This window comes from Urocitellus parryii, chromosome 10 (assembly GCF_045843805.1).
Source record: "Urocitellus parryii isolate mUroPar1 chromosome 10, mUroPar1.hap1, whole genome shotgun sequence".
NCBI classification, from domain to species: domain Eukaryota; kingdom Metazoa; phylum Chordata; class Mammalia; order Rodentia; family Sciuridae; genus Urocitellus; species Urocitellus parryii.
In genome coordinates this window covers 46,105,018-46,129,220 of record NC_135540.1, presented here as the reverse complement: position 1 = coordinate 46,129,220, position 24,203 = coordinate 46,105,018, and the positions used below count along the sequence as shown (strand labels likewise).

Here is a 24,203-nt window from a genome sequence, read left to right as displayed (position 1 = left end):
GCAAATTCTGAACCTGCTTGGAATGCCTGCCCATGCCTTGAACTCACTCATGCCTGGCTCTCTGACCAGATAGCAGCCCTCTCTGAAACTTTAGTGACACCTCATAAATATTGGCCTTCCCTGGCCAGACAACAACCCTCTCTGAGGCTCTAATGGTCCTCATAAATTCTGATGTTGGACCCAGCAAAAAATGTAAACTACCAATAGTGTGATGCTTGTCAAAGTTCTGTTATCTGTAACCCCCCTTTGTGTAACATTCTGGGCTATAAAGCCGGGCTGCAGGAAAGCTGGGGTGCTGTCTTATTCCCACCATTTTGGGAGGGAGAGGCAGCCTGGCTGGTCGAAATAATAAGCTTGCTTTAATTTAATTTTAATTGGAGTCAGTGGTCTTTTCTTGCGTCCTGGTCTAACACCAAGGACCCCACTTGTCCTGAGCCAAGGTTCCCCTCTCTGAGAACTTCTCCAGTGACAGGAACTGTAGAGGGAAAACTCAGAAGTATGAGTGCACCCCTTACCCATTACTGGGTATCCCTAGAGTTCATTAACTCTCAAACTAAATTATGAGATGCTAGCAATTCATCAATTACAGATCAGGTTTTCTTGTCCCAGTAACGGTGCCTGCAGACATGAGTTTCTACTCTGGAAAACTGATTCTGATTCTCTATGTTCTCCTATCTGTCTCTCTGATTTGGGGGCAGCAGTTTTCCTTGTGACCTCACTTTCCATCTAACTACAAAGACGTTATTTTCTCGATTTGTTCAGTTTTTCACTGGACTTCTAAACGCTTTACATGTCAGACCAAAAATCAGAAATCCTATTATTGTTAAACAAGCTACAACAAAATTACAAATGTCTCTTCCTAGAAGATAAATATATCTTCCATAGGGAAAAGAAAATTAACTCTACTACAAGCTCATTTTTTTCACTAGAATTGCTTACTGCATTCCAAGCAGAAGCACTGACCCACACAAGGCCTAGAACCAAAAAAAAAAAAAAAAAAACTTTTGAACCATTTTTTCCCAATATCCCAGATATGGAACACCTATAAAAATGTAAATTGAGCAATAACTATATCTATGTATATACATCTATGGTAATTTTGAAATAATTATTATGTTTTTAAAGGTCTACTCTTTTGAGAAAAGAAACATAAATGATTAGAGTATTTGAAAATATATATATACATCATATATATGAAAAAATATATAAAGGCTATTTGAATTCTAAATTATGATTTCCAATGCATTTTAATGAACATGTGTTGATTTTGTTGCAATATTCATAGAACTGAAAACTTAGGACTCAAGAGGTTAAAGAATTACAAATGTTCCATAGGTTGGTGTGAGACTTGCATGGCAGAGTCATGGGAAATAAGGATGCAGAGGTAAGGAGGTTAATCTGAGCCTGAATGGTCTAGCAGTAGAATTTAGATTTTATCTATATCTTAGCCTTGAAGATTTTTAAATAGAATAAGGACATTCATTTAAAACCCAACTTAAATAAAAAATATTTAGGGTCAGAAAGGAAATGGCACTGATCAATTTATATTTCATAAAGATCACCAAGCAGGCATTAATTTAGAAGTTCATTAGATTCAGGGATTCAGAGGTCTGGTATCAATGAAATAGATGGGATGCTTTTTCAGTAACCCTGTAAGAAATAATGAGACTGAACTGAGGCAACAACAGGGGGTGGTGGGGGACATCATGATGTGAGAGATACTTAGGGCTTGGAGATATGCAGGGACTGAGGGAGAAAGAGAGTTGTGATTCCCAGGCTTTCTGTGGTTAGTATGGACACACAGATATATAAAGAAAAGTCCCTTTAAGGAGAAAAAATACAAGATGAGTTGTGTTTTAAAGACATAAGAATCCTAATTGAGACAGACATCTAGTACATAGCTGTCCACTCAAGCCTGAAGTTTAGGGGAGCCATCCTGATTATAGATAATAATCTGGTAATCATCCTTAAATACAAAGAAGTTAAAAGCCATGGTATAGGTGGGAGGGTGGAGTGAAGGGAGCAAAGGACTTTGGAGAGAATCTTTGAGCTCATCAACCTTTAAGGTATATATTCAAGAAATGAACCTTGAAAGAGACTGAAAAGCAAATAGGAAAAGGGTCTGATAGGGTGTCTGGTAGAGCCATTTTAACAAAACACAGTTGTAGAGTAAACCAACAGGGCTGGGATTGTAGCTCAACGGCAGAGAGCTTGCCTAGCACGTGTGAGGCACTCGCTTTGATCTTCAGCACCATGTAAAAATAAATAAAGTTATTGCGTCCATTTACAACTAAAATAATATGTAAACCAGCAAATACTCCAACCTTCTCTACAATATGGCCCACGTTTAAAATGCATCCATATTCTGGAAACTTTTTGTTGCCCTCGACCCTCCTTGCAAAGTCCCCAAAACCTACAAACCTATCAGGTGCTGCTGGAAAAAAAAAAAAAAAAAACTCGAGAAGCTCCCAGAATGGGCCCCTCTCTCTTTTGTGCACCCTTCACCATTAGTCTCACCAACTTAGTTTCCTCTCTTCGTGGAGAATCCCCTGAGACGTGGTATCTTATTCATCCAGTGTTCCCCAGGGCACACAACGTGCCTTCAAGGAAAAGCAGCATTTGCGTACGGGGCACAAACACGCAGCAGGCCTGTCATTGTTTCTCCTTCGCTCTGTTAAGCCTCATCTACCATGACTGGCCCACATCCCACCCCAACCAAGATGTTTCGCAAAGGAGTCTGTGGCAGGACCCCTGAAGGCAGCGCACGCAACCAAGAGGAAACCCACGAACCAAACCCTCTAGTACGACGTCACCCGCAACCCCGAGAGCAAGCCCGCGCCAAGACTCAGGCACGCCCTTCCGGTTCTGGCCACGCCCCGCAAGCCACGCCCCCACCCGGCCCTGGCACCGCCCATCTCCGGCGCCGACAGACCCGTGGACATGGCGAACCAGGTAACTGCGTGCTTGCCGCGGGCCTTGTGCTAGAGGAAGGAAGAACGTGGGGTGGCATCAGGCCGCTAGCAGAGGCGCGTGGCTCGGCCCGGGACGGGATCCCGCCACCAAAGCTGAATCGGAGCCTGCTGCCGCCTCAGCCAAAAAGAGAAGAAGGAAGCTTTGTTTTGGCTCCTCACTGGGGCAGTAGTTTTGCTTTCTGCTTCTGGAACCGCCGGAGCTGGATGGGGGTGGGGAGGACCGAAGAGTGGGGGCAGGGGCTGGTCGAGTGCGTGTCCTAATACAAATGGCCTTGGAGAAGCCATTGCTCTTTACAAGTCATTGCTCTTTATGCGGAATTAAATAACTTTCGTGGTGTCACGCTTGCAGGCAGACACAGCTGCAGCCAGAGCCCTACTCCTACGTGCTAGTGCGTTATGGTTGCAATTCACGACTCGGAAAATGCTCAATTACTGTGCCACTTGAGAGTGTATTTTGGGAAGACTCTTAGGTTCCTTTCTTTTTAACATTTTTTTGAGCACTTAGGCACCAAGAGATTTATGCCCTCTCATAATCCTTGTATTATGTACACGACTGCGAGGCATTTTTTTCCCTTCTCGGAGACCAAAAAATGAAGCTTAAAAAGTTGGTTGTGCTTCGTGATTACACCAAAGGTAGTGAATCAGAAGTCCAACTCAGATCTGTCCATGAGTGAAAAGATTCTGAAATGCATATTAAACTATATAGGCAGAAGTACATGAAAAAGATGAATTATCAATTTAAAGTCGCTGATTGTTTTGATTGTTTTAATGCTTTACAAACTTTAGACATTTTTCTAGAAAGATATATGACCGTAAATGGTGAAGTTTAAAACTATAAACTCTTAATGATCTTTCAGGCTTAATATACAGTTGTTTTTCCTTATTACCAAATATCTTCAGAGACGATGAAATATTGTAACTCCTACATAGTTTAAATGTTGACATAGGGCAATTTTCCCTGGATTTAGAGTGGGGCTTTGTTTTGCTTTCTCAGTGAAAGGAAAAGATTAAGCTGCTTTCAGCATTTTTTAATGGGAGAGGGATCAAACTTTGGTTCTGTATAATTATTTATCTGTTGCCTTGGATGTCTGGGTTGTGTGACTAAATTGTTAGCATTCTAATTTGATCCTTTGGGATTTTGTGTTGAGATCTATGGTACATTAAGGTGGAAAAAGGTGCTAATAGCAGTGTCTAAATTCTTTACTCTCATATTTAATACCTACATTTCAATTTGAGGGGGCGAAGGGGTGGATACTAGGGATTGAACTCAGGGGCACTCCACCACATCCCCAGCCCTATTTTGTATTTTATTTAGAGAAGGTCTCACTGTGTTGCTTAGCACCTTGCTTTTACTGAGGCTGGTTTTGAACTCTCTATCCTCCTGCTTCAGCCTCCTGAGCTGCTAGGACTACAGGTGTGCACCATCACCCCCCAGCCTTACATTTCAAATTTAAAAGCAATAATTTGCAGCTTCACTAGTTACAGTAGCCATTCCTTATATCTTTAGTTCACCTCTCCTTTTCCTCAACTCTGTTCTGCTGCCACCAATAACTACCTATTTTTGCAAAGCATCACTATACCAAGAACTGTATTAGGAACTTCATACTGACTTCCATTTACTCGTAATCATCCAATCTGTAGGTGTTTTATTTGTAATTACTTCTTTCTCATTCTTCATTAAAAGTGATGCTTTCCCAAAACCACCAAGGTTACATTCTTTCTTCATTTTTTGCTTTCTATAGCCCTTTGTTCCTGTTTCTTTAAATCATATTTAAAAATTATTGATGTACACATCTGTCTGCTATAAATACACTTCATAAGCATTTTGTGAACTGTTCAAAACCTTCCTCATTATGCTTGATTTCATGGTAATGGGGAAGCATGTGTACTGACTATAATCTCTTAACTTCCTATATATACATAATACAAGTCACATATGTAATTTAAAATTTTCTAGTAGCCACATTAAAGAAAGGAACAAATGAAATTGTTTTTAATAGTATATTTATATGATCCAACATATTCAAAATATTATTCAACATAATATTTTTAAAAATATTATACAGCTGGGTGCAGTTTTACACGCCTGTAATACCAACTACTCCAGAAGCTGAAATGGAAAGATTACAAATTCAAGGGTAGCCTGGGAAACTTATTGAGACCTTGTCTCAGAATGTTAAAAAAAAAAAAAAAAAGGTCTGGGGAGGTAGCTCAGTGACAGAGTTCAATTCCCAGTATCATCAAACAGACAATATGTGTGTGTATAAATATATAATATATATGTACATATATGAGATATTTTTACTCTTTTTTGTACTAAGTCTTCAAAATTCAGGTGTATTTTACACCTATACCATATCTGAGATCAGACTGTTTTGTTAGTACTGAGTAACTATATGTGGCAAAATGCTTGTGTATTGCATTTACACATATTATGTGTCAAAGGGGCTCCTGTATTAGCACAGTTAAAAGTTTTAAGTTCGCCCATTCTGATACTTCTTATCCTCCTTCCTATCCTATAGTTTTGCACTAAACTGGTGCAAACAGTTTATTTAACCATTCTGAGCAAAAGTTTAATATGACATATATTAACCATAGCCTCATAACAGATCTACTGTATCAGATTCTCTTGGGACCTATATTCTTATTCTGATCTTTTTTAATGAATCAGAGGGTCATTAAATGTTTGATGAATAAGACTTCTTAGGCAAAAGAGACTGTTGTATTGGATTGAGTAATCATCTCAAGTCTTTTTACTGTATACTAATTCTATGAAATCTAAAAACAATTCTACATATCACTTAAGGGTGTATATTTCTCTGTGAATCTGTGGTAAACTTTCTAAGATTAGCATTCTTGGTATCGAAATTGGCCTCTAAATAATTAGTTTAGGAAGATAAACCACTCACTCTCTTTCCCCCCATTTTAGGTTATCAAGTGCAAGGCCGCAGTTGCCTGGGAGGCTGGAAAGCCTCTCTCTATTGAGGAGGTAGAAGTAGCACCCCCAAAGGCTCATGAAGTTCGAATTAAGGTAATGATACACCTTCAGCATTGGAAGAATGAAAAAAAAAAAAAAAGACTTACAGTTAGGTCTGTGAGTGAATGAGTAGCTCTGAGGTCTATAATAAACCCCAAAGGACAATTCAAGGAGACGAAACTGAAAGTCATCCAACCTTAGCATCAACATCCTTTTACCTCTCTCATTTTTGTAGTTTAAATATACCTCTCTCTCAATTTTGGCTTTGGCTGGCATAGCACCTTTCCTGTGGATTACTAGATTCCTGCAATATAACTTTTATAGTTTAATGTGACCTTGTAAGATCCTCCCTTTTCTGCTGATCCCATAATCTATGGTGTAACATTGGAAACGATAAATAAACTAGATTATGTTAGAAGAGACTTCCAATAAGATTTGGAAAGAGGTTCCTGATTAACTAAAGCAATAAGCAAATAAAGTCTCCTTGCTTGCTTAGAGAGCTTCAAAATGTACTGTCCCTGATGGACCAGGCCAAGGTTCAGCAGGTTCATTAATCCAGTTCCTCTCAACCTCCACTGCAGCAGAGAAGGAGAGTTACACCTGGAGAGGGGTATATTACACAAGACAACCAGCTCGAGCAATCTTGACATTTAACTCTCTACTTGTTTTTTATATATAAAATTAATGTTTTAAAGTAATGGCCATTAAATAATTTTTTTTTCCTTTCTAAAAAAATGTTACATTTTAGGAAAAGACTTGGCTCTCTTTTGCCATTACTTTAAGTATACTTCCACCACCACCATCCTACTTCCAAATATATACTGCACATACTGGCTCATGCTCCCAAGGATCATAAAGATCAGGTGGGGAGAGCCCACAACCAAATAACTTTTGGAGGCCCTTTTCAACTGAGACTCAGAAATCTGAAATCTTATAATAGTATAGTATTTTTCTTCTTCAAATTCAGAAATTAAACTGATTGTGCCACTGAAGAAGAGTATTTGTCCTAAATATACAAAGATGAACTTTGTATATTTGCGAAGCACAATGAGTTCAGCTTTCATCCCTGAGAAACTGCTGACAGATAGCAAAGAGTATTACACTAGAAGTGAGTATGTAGGCCAGAAGCAGAGCAGCATAAATACAAATACTCCAAGAGTCTTACTTTCTGTACTTTTTTGTGCTTTGGAAAGATAAGATATTTGAAAACCAGAGAAACAGGAATAAAAGGTTTATTTAAGTGGAAATAATGTGTGGTGGCAAAAGATTGATTCCAGTAAAATCTCATAGTTTGGGTCCAGACTCAAGCAGACTGGCATAATTCAGAAATAGTATTTTTTTAGACATTTCCAGAATCCACAAGGAAGTCAAAAGTGAGATGGGATACACTTGTTTTGCAATATGTAATGTTCCTCTCCACACCTGCAGGCACAGTGCACATAAAATTACCCTATTTACCTTCTGCTAACATTCATTGAAAAAGAGAAAAACCATGCCACATTTTATTACATATAAATACACCATTATTTTTATGTACCACTTAAAAAATGCTGCCAATTCTAATCGTTAGCAATGCTATGGATTATGAACCCTTGCTGATTTAAACAAGTTAAAATAGAAAAGACTTCTATCTTATTCTATCTTAGAATCTACAAAGTATAATATTAAAGTAAAATGTCTTTTATTTGACTTGTACCTCACTCTGACCTGCATGCACACACACACTTCAGTGCTTTTTATTCTAACACCCTGACAGATCATTGCCACTGCACTTTGCCACACTGATGCCTATACTTTGAGTGGAGCTGATCCTGAGGGGTGTTTTCCAGTGATCTTGGGACATGAAGGTGCTGGAATTGTGGAAAGTGTTGGTGAAGGAGTTACTAAGTTTAAGGCAGGTAAGGAGAATATTTGGATTACTTACTTGATGATTTAGGCTTATATCTGTAGGGAAGTTCCTTTTCTGATAAACTACACACTGTTTATAAACTGTTTATAAACAGGTTGTCACCTAAAAAAAAATATCAAGATTGATTTCATTCATCTGGGGAGCACAAATGTTTGGATATCTCTCTCTCTCTCTCTCTCTCTCTCTCTCTCTCTCTCTCTCTCTCTCTCTCTCAATTTTGCAGACGGCTCTTCATCTGAAACTGTTTAAGTACATTTCCAAAGTCAATTTTGGAAAAGTCAGCAAGAATTCTTAGAATGATGTCAATAAGTCAGTATTTTGAAGCACAACATGACTTTGTTCTGCAGTTATTGTTTTAAGAGTTTCATTTAGATGAAAACTTTGAAACATACTTTTTGCATGGTCAGGCAATGTCTAGGTGACATTACATGGGTAAAGTTTTAAACCTTGAAGTTAACTTTGTAGACTACAGCAGAAAGGAATAGAATTTGCAAAGGCTGCTTTATTCATTTAGAAATAGGTACCACCCATTCAGGATGTCTTTGTATTTGTTTCCTAGGTGATACTGTCATCCCGCTTTACATCCCACAGTGTGGAGAATGCAAATTTTGTCTAAATCCAAAAACAAACCTTTGCCAGAAGATAAGGTTAGTGGCTTTTTATTGTATTCTTAAAACAAGAGGTCATATTAATGGTAATAATCACTTAATTATGTGGCAATTAAGCAGTGCATTTTACATGAACTAATTTCATCTTTAAAGCAGTCTTACTGTCACTGTTATTAATAACCTTATTTTCAAAGATGAAAAAATGAAGACGCAAGAAATTAAGGATTTGCACAGTATCATAGGTCATTACGATATAGAACAGAATTTTATGAACCCATTCTCTTTCCATAATCCTACGCTAGATTTGCAAGGAAGGACATGTTTGTGAGATTAAGTGAAATCATTTTTATGAGCCATTTTATTGTCATAAAAATGTCATAAAAAAGTAATAAAACTTACCTCATAAGATTGTTGAGAAGCCTAGAAGAGATAACATAACCCCTTGACACAGAAAAGGTAAGTTATTTTATTATATGTTAATAGCACTTAAAAAACTATTTCTTAGAAGCAATGTAAGATCCCCTTTTGTTTGTTCTTTTTTTTCTTTTTTATGGAAGTAGAACATACCTATAATAATATATTTGCAGTGTACAAATCTTAAGTTTAGTCCAGTGAATATTATACACACACACCCCGGATGATTAGAGTCTTTTCTCTGATCAAGAGGAAAGATCTCTGACAGCACCCCACAAAGTCCCTCATGTCCCTTACAAGTCAGCATTTGCCTCCTTCAGAAGTAATCATTATTCTGGTGTCTTCAACTGTAGAACTTTGTATAAATAGAATCATGTAGAGTGTGCTCTTTTGTCAGATTTTTTCCATTTGTAATACCTGTGGGATACGTCCACGTTGCTGTGCATCTCTATTTTTTGTTCTGTCTTACTCCATTCCAGATACCACCATTTATCCATTTTCCTGTTGGTGGACACTTAAGTATCTTCCAGCTTGTAGCTGTAGGATTAATATGGCCAGTGACATTTTTACACACACATGCACAACCTGCTTTGGGGTGTTTTCCTGAGATTGGTATTGCTAAGTTTTGGGCTACACATCTGCAGCTTTCAGGTGTGAACGGAGGAGTTTATGCTCCCTCCACCATAGAATGGGAGATACGTTTGATCATACGTTTGTTTTCTTATGGCACTGAAAAAATTAGTTTATAACACATCAAGTATAAAATGGTGATAGGCACGTTAAAACTAACCAGCCTTTCAGAGAAAAAAATTCTGTGAAAGGTGATATGTCCCGTGTCACATTTGGTTCATGAAACTCCTCTGGTAAGAGTGACTTAACAAGCTTAAACCATTCTTTGAAGATATACAACAATTATTTTATGTCGAGCTTTGATACTTGTTTTTTGTTTCTGAGTATATTTTTTGTTTTTCTCTCAAAAGAAACATACTCTTGAATCTACAAGCAAACCATTTCTCATCTGCATATTTATTCATATATGTATTCCAGAGGGTTTACTTAAGGGTATACATCAAATTAGTGTTTATAAAAAATAACAAATATTTACTAACCATACTCTGCCAGACATAACACTAATATATTAGCTACATCATGTCTCATTAGATTTTTTTAGGAATTTACAAGGTTTTCCATGCTTTCTAGTGAGGAAACTTAAGGCACAAAGGTTAAGCTACCCAAGATCACACAGGATTTGAACCAAGCAATCTGACTTTAGGGCCTGCTCTCCTAATCAAGATGTAGTACCTCTTCTGTTTTAGAATAACACAGTGATTTTTTTCTTGACATTTATTGTGTTGGTTGCCTGTGTGAGGTTTTTTGAGTTTTTTCCTCTATCAGTGTAACCAACTACACAGGCAGAAAGGGAAGAGGAAATATAACATGAATCCTTGAAGACAGTGAGACTTTTGAAAAGCCTCCAGACAGATCTAAATTAGTCAGTTTGGCCATTGGTTTTCATCTGTGGATCTGGATAATTGCTTGTGTGCTCTACTTATATAAATAGGATTTGGGCTTCCTCATTTATGAAGTTATCATTTGTTCTCAGAGTTTACGATGGATGTTTTTTTGCGGGGAGGTGGGTGCTGAGGATCAACCCCAGGGCCTCAAGCATGGTAGGCAAGCACTCTCTACTGAGCTATAGCCCCATCCCTTATGATAGATTTTTAAATCAATTTTCTCTGATTCTTAAGTTGTGCATGTTGAATTCAGGACATCACAGTGCTCCTTTGTCCCTGCTGCTGTAGCCATGAACAGTTTAAGGAGGCAAGCACAGTGTGAAGCACAAGCACAAGCACCCACCAGTGCTTCCATCACTGGTTTGGTGGTTTATGGACATGGCAGAAAAAAGCCTGAAAACTCTCTTAACAATGACTGTCACCTTGAAAATAGATTTCTTATTATCAGGAAATTGAGGACTCTGAATTTTGTCAACTAAGGCTGTGAGGATAGTCATGGCATTTGATGAGGGAGACTGAGGCAGGAGGATCGCTAGTTTTAAGCCAACTTCAACTTAGTGAAACCCTAAAGCAACTTAGTGAGACCCTGCCTCAAAATAAAATATAAAAAGGGCAGGGGTTCAGTGTTTAAGCGCCCCTGGATTTAATTCCTTGTACACAAAAAAAGGGGGGTGTGGATCGAGTTTTAATCAATACTTGGGAGTAGTTTTAGTATTACACAGTGACTAATAGTTAAGATGCTGGTGCTGAGACAGCTTTTAATGGTTCCCTGCCTTAACGAGAAGTGTCCAGTTAAAATGTGGAAGGTTCAAGAGCATTGACATGAACACCATTGCAGAGCTCACAGTGAAGTGCAGGAATTACAATACTTGGAGCCTATGGAAGAAGCCAGCTTTGAATCCAAATTAATGAATTAAGTCAACCTGCATACCATAAAAAGCCAAAAGGCTGCATCTGGTTTAGAGAGGAAAGGTACTCACTTTATTTGCCTTGTTTGCCAACCCTGCCCCATAATGACTGTAACCAGGAAGACAGAATAAATTGTCATAGTTTTTGTCGTTATTTGCCTCTGGAACTCATCGAACTTTATGGAATACCTATTGCCCTATTACTGGATGTAATTTTATATATGCACTGAGCAGAGATTTATGCTTTATAATTTAAGGGTGAAAAAAGTGAAGATTAGCTGGGCAAAGTGGCAAATACCTAGGATCCCAGCTACTTAGGAGCTGAGGCAGGAGAATTGAAGTCCAGCCTGGGCAATTTAGCAAGATCTTGTTAAAAAGGGTAAAGATATAGATCTGTGGTAGAGCACTTCCCTAGCATGTGTGAGGCCCTGCATAAATCCCCAGTACCAAAAGAAAAAGAGAAACTAAAGATTTGTCTAGTTAGATAGTATGGGATAGCAATTAGAAATCTCCCTGGTTTCTAAAATTTATTTTCATAAGCAGTCTACACAAATGTATTCTTGTTTTAAATTTTTTTTTAATTATAGATGACACAGTAACTTTATTTTATATGGTGCTGAGGATCGAACCCAGTGCCTCACACGTGCTAGGCAAGTACTCTGCCACTGAGCCACAACCCTAGCCCCCATAAATGTGTTTTCAAAATAAATTTTAAAAGAAAGTCAGGATCAGATGGGCACTTACAAAATCTAGAATGTCGTATTTAATCCCCACAACTATCTGTCTTGAAGAATTTGGTTTAATTATTGTATGCCCAAAGATAGTATGAAAGTTGATTTACAGAAGACCTCAATTCTCTTATCTCCTCTCTACCAGTTACTCCTTGATATTACTCTGATCAGCCTTAATGTCATTTCAAAACATTCTGTATTTTATATTTTCTGACTGATTAAGGTCGATTATCCTAAAGATTATAAGAGATTTTTGATTTGGCCAAGGAAGGCCAACCAACAGTCTGAAGTTAAAGTACATCTATTTTAAATTCAGAATGGTCACAAGAAAAACAGCTTTATACGGACCCAGAGTTCAGGATGGTATATCACAAAATGGCAGAGATAACCAATTCTATTTTCTGTATATGGCTTTTGTGCCCTGTGTCCATGTGTCCCTTTGCATTACTAAGAAATACTGTATTACCTTGTAAACCTTACTACAAGACCATCCCATTGAGCTCTGAGGATAAACCAGTTCCAATCCCCCCCCCAAAAAAAAAAAATTAGTTTCGTGCTTTGACAATAAGTTCTGGAAAGATACTGAAGAGTATAAATTTCTTACAAGTTCACTAGTAAAGCATTGCTGAAATGTGCTAGATTATTAATGAATACAATAAAAACTAGACTTTTTATCTTAGTACACTTTTCTGAGTATTTACTGGTCATTATTTTTAAAAACCAAGAAACCACATTCCATTCTGTCTTTTCCTATTTTTTTTTAGAGTCACTCAAGGGAAAGGATTAATGCCAGATGGTACTAGCAGATTTACTTGCAAAGGAAAGACAATTTTACATTACATGGGAACCAGCACATTTTCTGAATACACAGTTGTGGCTGATATCTCAGTTGCTAAAATAGACCATTCAGCACCTTTGGATAAAGTCTGCCTTCTTGGTTGCGGCATTTCAACTGGGTATGGTGCTGCGGTGAACACTGCCAAGGTGAGATCAGCCTGGGTTTTAGCTTCTGCCTTCTAATTCACTTCAGCAAAGCTTTGCTAGAATAGTGAAACTGGCCTGAAACCTACTGATGTCTTTGACCCTTGCTGAATGAGTTCCTTACAGACTGTCTTTCCTGTTAGGTAGAACCTGGCTCTACTTGTGCAGTCTTCGGCCTCGGAGGAGTTGGATTGGCAACTATCATGGGCTGCAAAGTTGCTGGTGCATCCCGGATCATTGGTGTGGACATCAATAAAGATAAATTTGCAAGGGCCATAGAATTTGGAGCCTCCGAATGTATTAATCCCCAAGACTTCAGTAAACCCATCCAGGAAGTGCTCATTGAGATAACTGATGGAGGAGTGGACTACTCCTTTGAGTGTATTGGTAATGTGAAGGTCATGGTGAGTATGCTTGTTTCATTCCTTTTTTGTTTGTAGAACTTTCTTTTTAATGCAGTCCCATTAGGATTTAAAATTGATGGATTTGGTTTTTACAAAGGAAGTCTTTTGATAACAGTTCTAATGAAAGAAGGGAAAAATAACTGGACTACAAGTAGAAAATGACACAAGAATGTCTTATGGAAAGATGAAAAGTTGTTTCTTTGCCTTTCAGTGCAACCTAAATATATGTCTCATTAAATGAGAAAGCAGAATAGAGAGTGTGGGCTTTGGAGTTACGTATTCATATACTTACCAGCTCAGTGACCTTGAGCCATGGACTAGTTCTCTAAACCTAGGTTTCATTATCTGTCAAATGCAGATAGTAACAACACCTACTTGACACAAGTAGATATTGAGTGAAAAATACTGTTACTTCTCCTGCCTACTTCTTATACTAAATTCCTTAGAACTTTGAGCTAGGATTTACTTTTTGTTTAAACCAATACATAAAAATTGTACATATTAATGGAGTACTATGTTAATCAGGTTAAACATTATCTCTCAAACACTTATCATTTCTTTATGGTGAACACTTCCAAAATCCATTGTTCTAGCTTTTTGAAATGTATAGTACATTATTGTTATTTATACAACAGTATACCAAAGCCTCTTGCTCCTATCTAAATCTGACTTAATGTCCATTGATCAACCTCTCCTCATCCCTCCTCCCACCCTACTCTAGATAGATAATCACTATTCTACTCTCAACTTCTGTGAGATCTTTTTTAGATTCCACACAAGTAAAAAGATCATGTGATACTCGTCTTTCTGTGCCTTATTTCACTTAACATAATCATCTGCAGTTCCGTCCATGTTGCCACAAATGACAAGATTTTATTCTTTTTTATGGCTGAATAATATTCGATGGTATATATGTACCAATTTCTTTATCCATTCATCAATTGATGGACACTTCAGTTGTCTATTTTCTGGCTGTTGTGAATAGTGCCACAGTGAACATAGGAGTGTAGATGACTCTTCAGTAAAATGATTTCATTATTCCTTTGGACATATACCCAGGAGTGGGATTGCTAGGTCATGCAGTAGTTCTATTTTTAATTTTTTTTTCTATTTTTAATTTTTTGAGGAATCTTCATACTGTTTTCCAGAATGACAAGGTTCCCCTTTTCTGCACATCTTCACTGCATTTAATCATTTATCTTTTTGGTAATGGACGTTCTTACAGGGTGAGATTATATCTGATTTGCATTACCCTAATGATTAATAATGTTAAGCATTTTTTCAAGTACCTGTTGAAAATTTGTGTCTTTTGAGAAACGTGTGTTTATGTCTATTGCCAATTTTTTAATTGGGTTATTTTTGTTTTTGCTGTTGTTTTTGGAGTTCTTTATAAATTCTGGATATCAACCCCTGTCACATACTTTCTCCCATTCTCTAAGTTTTCTCCACACTCCTATTTGTTTCCTTTTCTGTGCAGAAGCATTTCAGTTTAATGTAATCCCATTGGTCTCTTTTTGCTTTTGTTTCCTGTGCTTTGGGGATCCAAAATTCAAAGCATTTGTTCTTCCCCCCGCCCCCAGGATTTTCATAGTTTCAACTCTTACCTGTTTTGAAATTTTAACTGGTAAGAGATAAGGAGTCTACCTCATTCTTCTACATGTGACATACAATTTACTTTTAGAGTACAAAGCAAATGAAAGCTTTACATTTGTTCAATTTATGTTAATATTTATCCAGGTTAATAATTTTTAAAATACCTGTTAGAATGTAATTGTTCAATAAAATTACATGAAGTTTGGACCTTAGTCGGCATTTTTTTTTTTAAAAGCCCCGTGTCGCACACACCAGGCCCACCCACATAAGTTTCCGGGAAAGTTATTCTGAACAAAACGTACTGACTTGTGTGATTTGATCTTACTCTGTGCTTGCAGAGAGCAGCACTTGAGGCATGCCACAAAGGCTGGGGTGTCAGCGTGGTGGTTGGAGTAGCTGCTTCAGGTGAAGAAATCTCCACCCGTCCATTCCAGCTGGTGACAGGTCGCACATGGAAAGGCACTGCCTTTGGAGGTAATTCAGTAAATGAGTCCCTTTTCTCTCGTTACTTTCATTGACAGAGTTTTAATCCCAGACTAGTTTTCCTGTATTAATAAGAATCTTCATGTCATGAGCTACATTATCATAAATTGATTCGTACAAGGTTCCTTTTAAAGGAGGATTTCAAATTTAATCAGTGTTTACCCCTGGGGCTGGGAAGTTGCTCAACTCCTTAAGCACTAGCCACTTATTACCCACTTAAAAAAAATTCAATATTCTGCTAATGAGAAAGAAGTTGGGGTAGAACATAGGTGAGAAGTTGACTGCAGAGTAAGCAGGCAACATTGTCAGACCTGCTGTTTTTACTTAAATTTTCCAGAGTGCAGTGATCACTGGTTGTGATCATACTTATTTCTGAATGGTACTGATTTTCATCAGTAACTGAGTCTTAAACTGAAAATATTTGATAAATCCTCATAACAAAATTGAAAAGCTCCCAGACTGATAATTTTTCCCTTTGTGATCCTAAAAAGTATGGTTATTTGGGTTGCCTAACTACCAGTGGAAAGCTCAAATAATTTCCATCCTTTCATGATTGCTCAGTTAGGGAACAGGCATTAATTTATGTTTACATATCACAACTATTAACTGTTGTGAATAAATGAAATCTAATGTTTTTATAGGCTTTTTAAAAAACATATCTTACCATCTTGTTAGGCAAAACCTTTTGAATGATGTGTGTTTAACAAAATGCCTGCCATTCTCATACCTCATATTATGCCATCTTTTTTGAAGGCCAGCAGCAAATACCATGGTACTCACCTTAGAAAATGTCACTGATCAGCCCTCCTTTCCAGAGCCCTAGATGTGTATTGTGTCTCAACAGAGCTTTCTAGAACAGGCTCTGTAAGGCACACGTGCTTCTTGGGGGCATCATTCACAGCTGAATTTGGAAGGACATTCATTCTAAGCCTGGTTGACTGGGCCAAGGGGTCTTGGTAGCGACCTCTAACTGAAGCCTCCCCCTAGCACTTGCCAGCTGGGAAATTCACTAGAGGGATGCAGCTCTTTGTGTTGCTAAATATGACTACCCAAAGATATAAATAGAAGTTTTGGTCTAGACAATAGGGGTAGCTATGTTTGTCTCAGTTACTAGGAGATTAAAAGGAAAAATAACAGATTTCCACAAAGAGGTCTGAAATATGCTCTTAAAATTTTGGGGGAAGATATTTTTGTTGATTTATTACTTATTTTGATATAAGTGAAACATCAAGGCCACTAATTTAAAATTTTGTTAGCTACTTTGTTCTTAATACTTTTCTGAGATGCTATTCTTACTTCATTGTTGAAGTCAAAACTCAGGGAACAAAAGTACTATATTGCATCAGTTTTTTCTACCTTGAATATTGTGATTACATAATCTTTGCTATTGTGGAATGGATCTAAATAAATTTGTTATTAAGAAATATAGAGAGCTTTTGTCTCACATAGTTTAAGTCTTCATTGGCCAAACTTGAGAGATTTTAGTAAATTCTAATACAAAAGCAGGAAAAAATAACAAGTATTTAACTCTTTCATAACAAAAGATGCTGTGTCAAATTCTCTGCTTCAGGCTAATTTTGGAATTTATCATTCCTCTTGAACTCATCAAAAAAATCATTCTCTTGGCTGGGCATGGTGGCACACACCTGTAATCTTGGCAACTACAGGAGCAGATAAGAGGATCATAAGTTCAAAGCCAGCCTCAGCAATTTAGCAAGGCCCTCCTTAAGTAACTTATTAAGACCCTATCTCAAAATAAAAAGGGGTGGGGATGTAGCTCAGTGATAAGTACCCCTGAGATTCAATCTCCAGTACCCCCCCCAAAAAAAAAAAAAATCCTCTTGGCTCTATGGTAGACTGCTAACCTGGCATGTATAAGGCCCCAGCACTGCCCCCACCTTATCCCCTCCCACACACACAGAATTATCCTCTTAAATATCTTTTGTGTAACCAATAAGCATACTGTAGAAACTTGTTGCATGAATTAATGAATAAATGTATGATTTCTTTTAGGTTGGAAAAGTGTAGAAAGTGTCCCAAAGTTGGTGTCTGAATATATGTCCAAAAAGATAAAAGTTGATGAATTTGTGACTGGCAACGTGTCCTTTGACCAAATTAATGAAGCTTTTGAACTTCTGCATTCAGGAAAGAGGTAAGCTTCCTCTTTAGCTCTTTATTATACAGAATGTAATGATCTGGGGGTTCTAGGGGAGAACCAAAAATGATACAATTTTAAAAGGTCACCATTTACAATCTGTTTATTGCTTCCTTCTCTTACAGCATTCGAACTGTTGTTAAGTTTTAAATTCCAAAACAGAAAAATGTATCCACCCATTCCTAAGTCTTGTGATCTGATGGAAACAGCCAGACCAGCGTCTTCCAAGCTCATAGCTTCTTGGGCCTTCAGTTAACTATTTGAGGGAATAGTATTACTAAGTATAATTCATAAGTCTGCAATCAAGGACAAGGCCAATACAGTCACAGATCTATTTTCTAAACTCTCCTTCACATAAATAATCATAGCTCACTAACAAATATTACAACATAATAAAAGTAATTTCTAGCAATTATAAGTTGTCATTTCTTTATACTACTTTCTTCATGGTTCCTCTGCATAATATCTTCATTCTATAAAGGAAAGTTAAAAGAAACTGGGCAGTGCTGCTTTTTTTCTTTTTGTCTTATATTCAAGATATATGTGAATACTGATGGCAAACATTTTCATGTTCAATAATAAATGACAGAGCAGTTTTAATATATTATTATTCCAGTTCTTATAACTGGATAATTTATTGAGCTTTTTATTTGTCATAACTAAGTACACAGTCCTAAGCCAGTCCATTATGGCTTAACATTTCTTGAATGAAAGCAGTTCTCTTTCAGATTCAGTGTAAGAAACCAGTTTTGTAAGATGCTTACCATAAGAATTCCTGCATCATGGGACTCAACCATATGTATAAAAAGTTTTGGGGTTTTTTTTGTTATTGTTGTTTGTTTTTTGTTTTCTGGTAAGATTCTTTTAACATATTCTCCTGGATTGAATTTTGGATGCTGTGTATGTTGCTGAACCAAATCGTTTTGGGAACAAAATACAGATAAAGCACAGGCATAAATCTATCTTGATTGTCCTCAATTAGGATTCTACCAGTGTGAAAGGGTTGAGGAAAATTTTTGAAAATAGATGAATGTCTATAATTTCGATACAAATGGATATTAATAGCCTCTGTATACTTCATGAAAGCCAGTAAAATAGATACCTCTTAAATTTAGGAATCTAAAATCTTGCATCACTAGAAACTAACTTTAAGCAAGTTTATCAGGTTTATTAACTGGAATACTTTCACATGCCTAGCATTTTTCAAATCTTACCGGCATTTCCATTTTTAGCCATGTTAGGCTATTCTGTATTCAGTTTTAACCTACCTAGTAATATTTGCTGGAGAAAGAAACAAGCTCTTTATTACATGCACAGGAAACTAACAAAGTAGAATGTATGGGATGATGAGGAGGTCATTTGGAATGGAAATAAGGAAAAAATTACATTACATCCAAAACACAAGAGTGGAGCCAGTTAATATGTACAATCAACACTGGAAATGTATCCCCCAAAATAGTTACTTCCATTTATCTCATCTGAATGCAAGATAACACTTAGCTGATAATTCTCAAAATGTTTTGCTGGTTTGGGTAAAAAGAAACATTTTTACATGTACAGAATGCTACAGAAGTTTTCTGTTAGCTACCAATCTGCCCAGTAGGCTGATGATCAAAGTCTTAAATAACTGACAATTCTTTGGAGGCCTAGAGACACAGCTAGAAAAAGTCGATTCACTAGGTTTTTTGTTGTTGTTGTTGTTCTGCTTTTTATTTATTTATTTTTACCTTTTTTTTTTAGTTGTAAATGGACACAATACATATATTTTTAAGTTATTTATTTTTTCACATGGTGCTGAGGATTGGACCCAGTGCCTCACGCATGCAAAACAAGTGCTCAACCACTGAACTACAACCCCAGCCCTGGTTTTAATTAACATGCAGTATCAGATTGTCAACCTATAACCCTTGAAAGTATCCCACAAATACATTTTAAAAACATTATTTTGATAATATATGCACAGAACTACACCAAGGAAATTGTGCCTTTACTAGGAGGACTGGACACAATCCTCCTACCTTATTTCTTTTAGTGGAACTTTATGGTAACAGCAGCAGAATGGGCTCTTCAGCAGATTTTTATCCAAATGGTCACTAGCAGAATTCCATGTATATAAGCTAAATATGAGCATGCTCCTTTTAAGAAAGCATGGTTTAAATGTGTACAGAAACATTCTTGCCTTGTGGAAATATCAATATTAAGAAGAGCAGAAGGGAGCTGGGGTTATGGCTCAGCGGTAGAGCACTTGTCTAGCTCTTACAAGGCCCTGGGTTCGATCCTCAGCACCACATAAAAATAAATAAAAAGTATAACAACAAAAAAAGAGCAGAAGGACTGGAGTTGTAGCTCAGTGGTAGAGTGCTCACCTCAAATGTGGAAGGCACTGGGTTTGATGCTCAGCACCACATAAAAATAAAATAAAGGTATTTTATCCATCTACAGCTAAAGAAATATTTTTTTAAAAAGAGTAGAAATGTTGTTTTACAATATTTTGATTCCCTTCCCCTGTTCTACGTTATAATACTAAGGTTCTCATCCTTGGCTTTAAAGTTTTCTCAGATTTTCCCAGGGCTCAAATACACTAAGTTTAAACAATTATACCCTAAATTATCTGGTGACCTGACCCAATTACTGAAATAAAGTAAATCTGTTATACAGTCACATTACATTTAAACTGTTGCTAATTTGTGTTATCACCACACAAACAGAATCTCTGCACAGAGAAGTGTGGTGATTTGTTCTAACCATGCAATCAATTAAAAATATGTTGTTGTGTGCTCCTCTTAAGAAACCACAGTGCATATGTGCTTACAAGTTTGGGAAAATAAGTGTCATGAGTTTGTTGTTCAGACTGGGATGACAAAAACAGAATAATAATAAAGCTGAGAATTTTATTACTCGAGAAATCAATTTTGGGGCTGGGGTTGTGGCTCAGTGGCAGAGCGCTTGCCTCGCATGTGTGAGGCACTGGGTTCGATCCTCAGCACCACATAAAAATAAACAAAATAAAGATATTGTGTTCATTTATTTTTTAAAAAATCAATTTTGTAACTAAAAGCTTTACAACAGTAAAAAAGGTTAGACATCATAGGAATTTCCATAAAATTACTAACTAAAACACTGAACTATTAAACACATCAATGGTAACTGAAAATCTTCATAGGAAGTCCTTGAATGCACCACATACTGATTTTTTTTGACACATTTTAGTAAAAATACCATACCAGTATTGACACATTTTAAAAATAACCACAGAATTGCCATATTGAGGCAGTTCTATTGTTACTCAATACCCAAAATGAAAAGCAGCAGAGAGAATGCAGCCAAGGGCATTTTTGCTTTCTCTTACAAAACATTCAAATGCATTTTTCTTACTTAGCTCCAAAAAGGCAAAAGGGAAAGAATGGAGGCTGCCAAAAAGTTTTGAGAGCAGCCACTGAAGGCAACTTGACCCTCAAGGAGTCAAACAGCATGGCCCGAGTGAGAACTTCCAAGAATAGATGATGTGCTACCAAGCTAAACTTTCCATAGATACTCATTTTTAAAATGAGACAAAAGTTAGCCTAATGCAACCTATATCTTGAAATAAACCTAAAACATTTTTTTTTAATGAGTTAGACAATGGGCCACATCCCCACATTACAAAATGGTATAATTTGCTCCTCTTGTAGTTAGAGCTTGGTAGAAGACCATCTTATATCATCTCATATCTTCCTGGTGTTTCTAATTCCCAGATGACTAAGATATCCTTTCTATTCCTACTATGTTTTGCCCCCAAGATTTACTGCCTTGTTTAAAAAGTAGCTCAGAATTTATAAAATTTAGAATCCAAATAAAATCAAATTATGTTCTAATAAGGAAATGCACATATTTTATACTTAGTAGTTTATTGTTGGTGATGAGGTAGTTTTGAAATTTACATCTTACAGGATCAAGCAAGTAAATATTGGTGTTGTTTGGAAGCAAGTTCTCATCAAGGGAAAATAAGATCATAAATGTAGAATAGGGAAAGGAGAGGAAGATCAGTGTTTTCATTTTGATACTTAAGAAGCATCAAAATGAATTTATGACTTTTTAAAAATGTATTTGTTCCTAAAAGGGCCTAGAAGCAATGAGATCCCAGTAAAACACAAATCCTGATTTCCAAACACCATTCCCTGTGAAAAGAAACCAGGAGTCTTGAAGAAAGCCAATTCTTAGTCTGTGTCAGGAAAAATACATAGTAAGCCTATAATATCTTGCTATGGTACAAAGCAAAAACACACTCAGACTGATGGTTCAAAATGACCCACTGGTCAAATCTGGGACAATTATAGTAATTAAACAGAATTTTCAAAATGTTGCGATTCCACAATACTGAAAAAGGGGAGGGGAGACAGGGACTAGAGGGAGGAAAGTGTTTCTTTGTAGAATGCTAGTTAATAAATGTAGATGGGATGCCAGCCTTAGAAAATGCCAACTTGCAGTCATGACTATAATAAAATATTGGATTCAGGTGAAAACTGTCAGTGAAAGCTAAAACCACCAAGTGAAGAGGATATGCAGTATTTTCCAAATCTCTCTCCCAAGAATAAAAAAGAATATACTTTTACAATTTAAAAAAGCCTGACAGACTACCCTACTATCAACTTTAAACAAATCCAATGAAAACCTCAAAGACAGACTGACAAATCAAACTAAGATGGCAAACAAATTGCTAAACCTCCTCTTGCCTATTAATTTATACACGTGGGTGGCAAGTAGTATAAATGTTGCTGAAGGGGTTCTAATTCCAACAACCTATTTTATCAGCATAAGCCACAAAAAGAAGATAAAGGGCAAACACGTTTCCCTTTTAAATTATAATTTCAAGAGAGTTGAAGACTAGCAAGAAACAAGGATTACCCTAAAATTTAACCTAAAACAAGTAAATAAACTGATTTATTAAAAAGTTGGTAGATGATGAATAGATGTTTTGTTGACCTAAATCTAATACATAATTTGATATATGTAATTAGACTAGAGCACACACTGTTCTAAAAAAAACTCCCAAACCAAGGAAAGCATTATTTTATCTTTTCACCACAAAATTATCCCACAAAAATTTCCTTCCTTAAGCTTATTTTTAAATGCTATACAACAAATAAGCCCACTGTTAATTCCACTATCAGAATGTAAAATGCTCCCTTAAATATTCCATGTGCTCAGTCTTAAAAGCTCCCAAAAATATGACTGCCATCTCAAATGCTGCTTGCACACTCACCTGGATTAAGCACAATAATACAATTATGGTATAGCCATTAAACCTGAAAGAAGTATTTGTACCAGATGGTCGTGAGTTTTATTTTAGATTATAAAATCAGCCTCCCCATTCACACCAATTCCCTGTGAAATACCAAACAATTGGAACAAAGTTAATGACTACATGGTGGGATAATCAAACTTTTTAATCTCCCTTTACACATTATATTAACATCCATATTACAAGGCATTCCATTCACAAATATTACAGATTGATAAAAACTTCACACATACCCCCAAAAAGTCTATACCAGATTCAGTCACTTTAGTAAATCATTAAAATAATAAAAGTAATGAAAACATATCATAATTCTCTTAAAGCAATAAGGTCTGAGGCACTCTGGGAAAGATGTTCTCTTACAAGTATATGTGTCAGTGGCATCAAATTGTATTACCAGAAAGTTATCAGATACCCAGTAATCAAGTACATGCTAATAAGGACTTGATGATCTGATTCGTCTTTACTGGATAAACTTCTATTTGGACAGTTGCTGAAAGGAACACAGACACTGGGCAGCTGAGGTCACTGCTAATGAGTCAACTAAGCATAGGTGAGGCGGTTTTTTTATTTTTATTTTTTAATTCCCAGCAAACCAAGGACAGCTGCATCCCTACTGCAGGTTACAGTACTCAAATTTCCTTTCTCTTCACTGTCAGGATTACTCTCACAGCCCACCTGACTTACTGTGCTCACAGCTAGAGACATCTCAGAACTCTTTACCCATCACCCTCTACAGTGCAACCTCCACCCTTCTCTGAGTATCTTCAAGGTATGCCCTTGAAATAAAAGAGAGGGGAAAAAAGGAGGTTTTCTACCTCCCATTTCTGACCAAATAAAGGTCTGAAATAGTGTATTACAAATTCCTGTGCCCCGCAACAGCCAGCCACCACATGGAGCATAGCTATTTTTGTCATAAACTAGACTTTAAAAAACCTGATAACCTTCTTCTAAAGTGAATTTTACCACATTCATTCACTGACACAGAGTCCACATTGGAAAGAAAGTCTCACTGAGTGAGTGCTTCCCTACACACAATTACCAGGATAAATAATTAGCATTAGGAAGGGAGGAGGCCAATTCCCAACTAGGAATTAAATCTCTACAAACTATAGATCCACTTATGACAGCAAAAAACCCTGTCAGAGCAGAATCAACCCAAACCAAGGTCACATAGTGTTCGGTAATTACATACATGGAATTTAAAATGTATGCATATATATTTCCATATATATATATATATATAATTTAAAAAATCTAGAGCAACATGTGTTGC

General features: G+C 36.8%; 1 protein-coding gene across 1 annotated transcript; it reads left to right on the top strand.

Moving 5' to 3' along the window:
- Nucleotides 1-2,909: 2,909 nt before the first annotated feature.
- On the top strand, nucleotides 2,910-23,783 carry Adh5 (alcohol dehydrogenase 5 (class III), chi polypeptide). Its single transcript, XM_026402014.2, has 9 exons — nucleotides 2,910-2,952; nucleotides 5,902-6,003; nucleotides 7,706-7,847; nucleotides 8,418-8,505; nucleotides 12,798-13,017; nucleotides 13,158-13,418; nucleotides 15,350-15,485; nucleotides 17,508-17,646; nucleotides 17,775-23,783. Exons 1-9 carry the CDS (start codon nucleotides 2,941-2,943, stop codon nucleotides 17,797-17,799), a joined length of 1,125 nt encoding a protein of 374 aa, XP_026257799.2. The 5' UTR covers nucleotides 2,910-2,940; the 3' UTR covers nucleotides 17,800-23,783.
- The last annotated feature ends 420 nt before the right edge of the window (nucleotides 23,784-24,203 follow it).

What these genes read in the sequence shown, in the direction of transcription:
- Adh5 (XM_026402014.2), top strand. An exon ending in AGTTACTAAGTTTAAGGCAG is followed by an intron (nt 7,848 to 8,417) that starts GTAAGGAGAATA and finishes TTTGTTTCCTAG; the next exon opens with GTGATACTGTCATCCCGCTT. An exon ending in CTTCTGCATTCAGGAAAGAG is followed by an intron (nt 17,647 to 17,774) that starts GTAAGCTTCCTC and finishes CTTCTCTTACAG; the next exon opens with CATTCGAACTGTTGTTAAGT.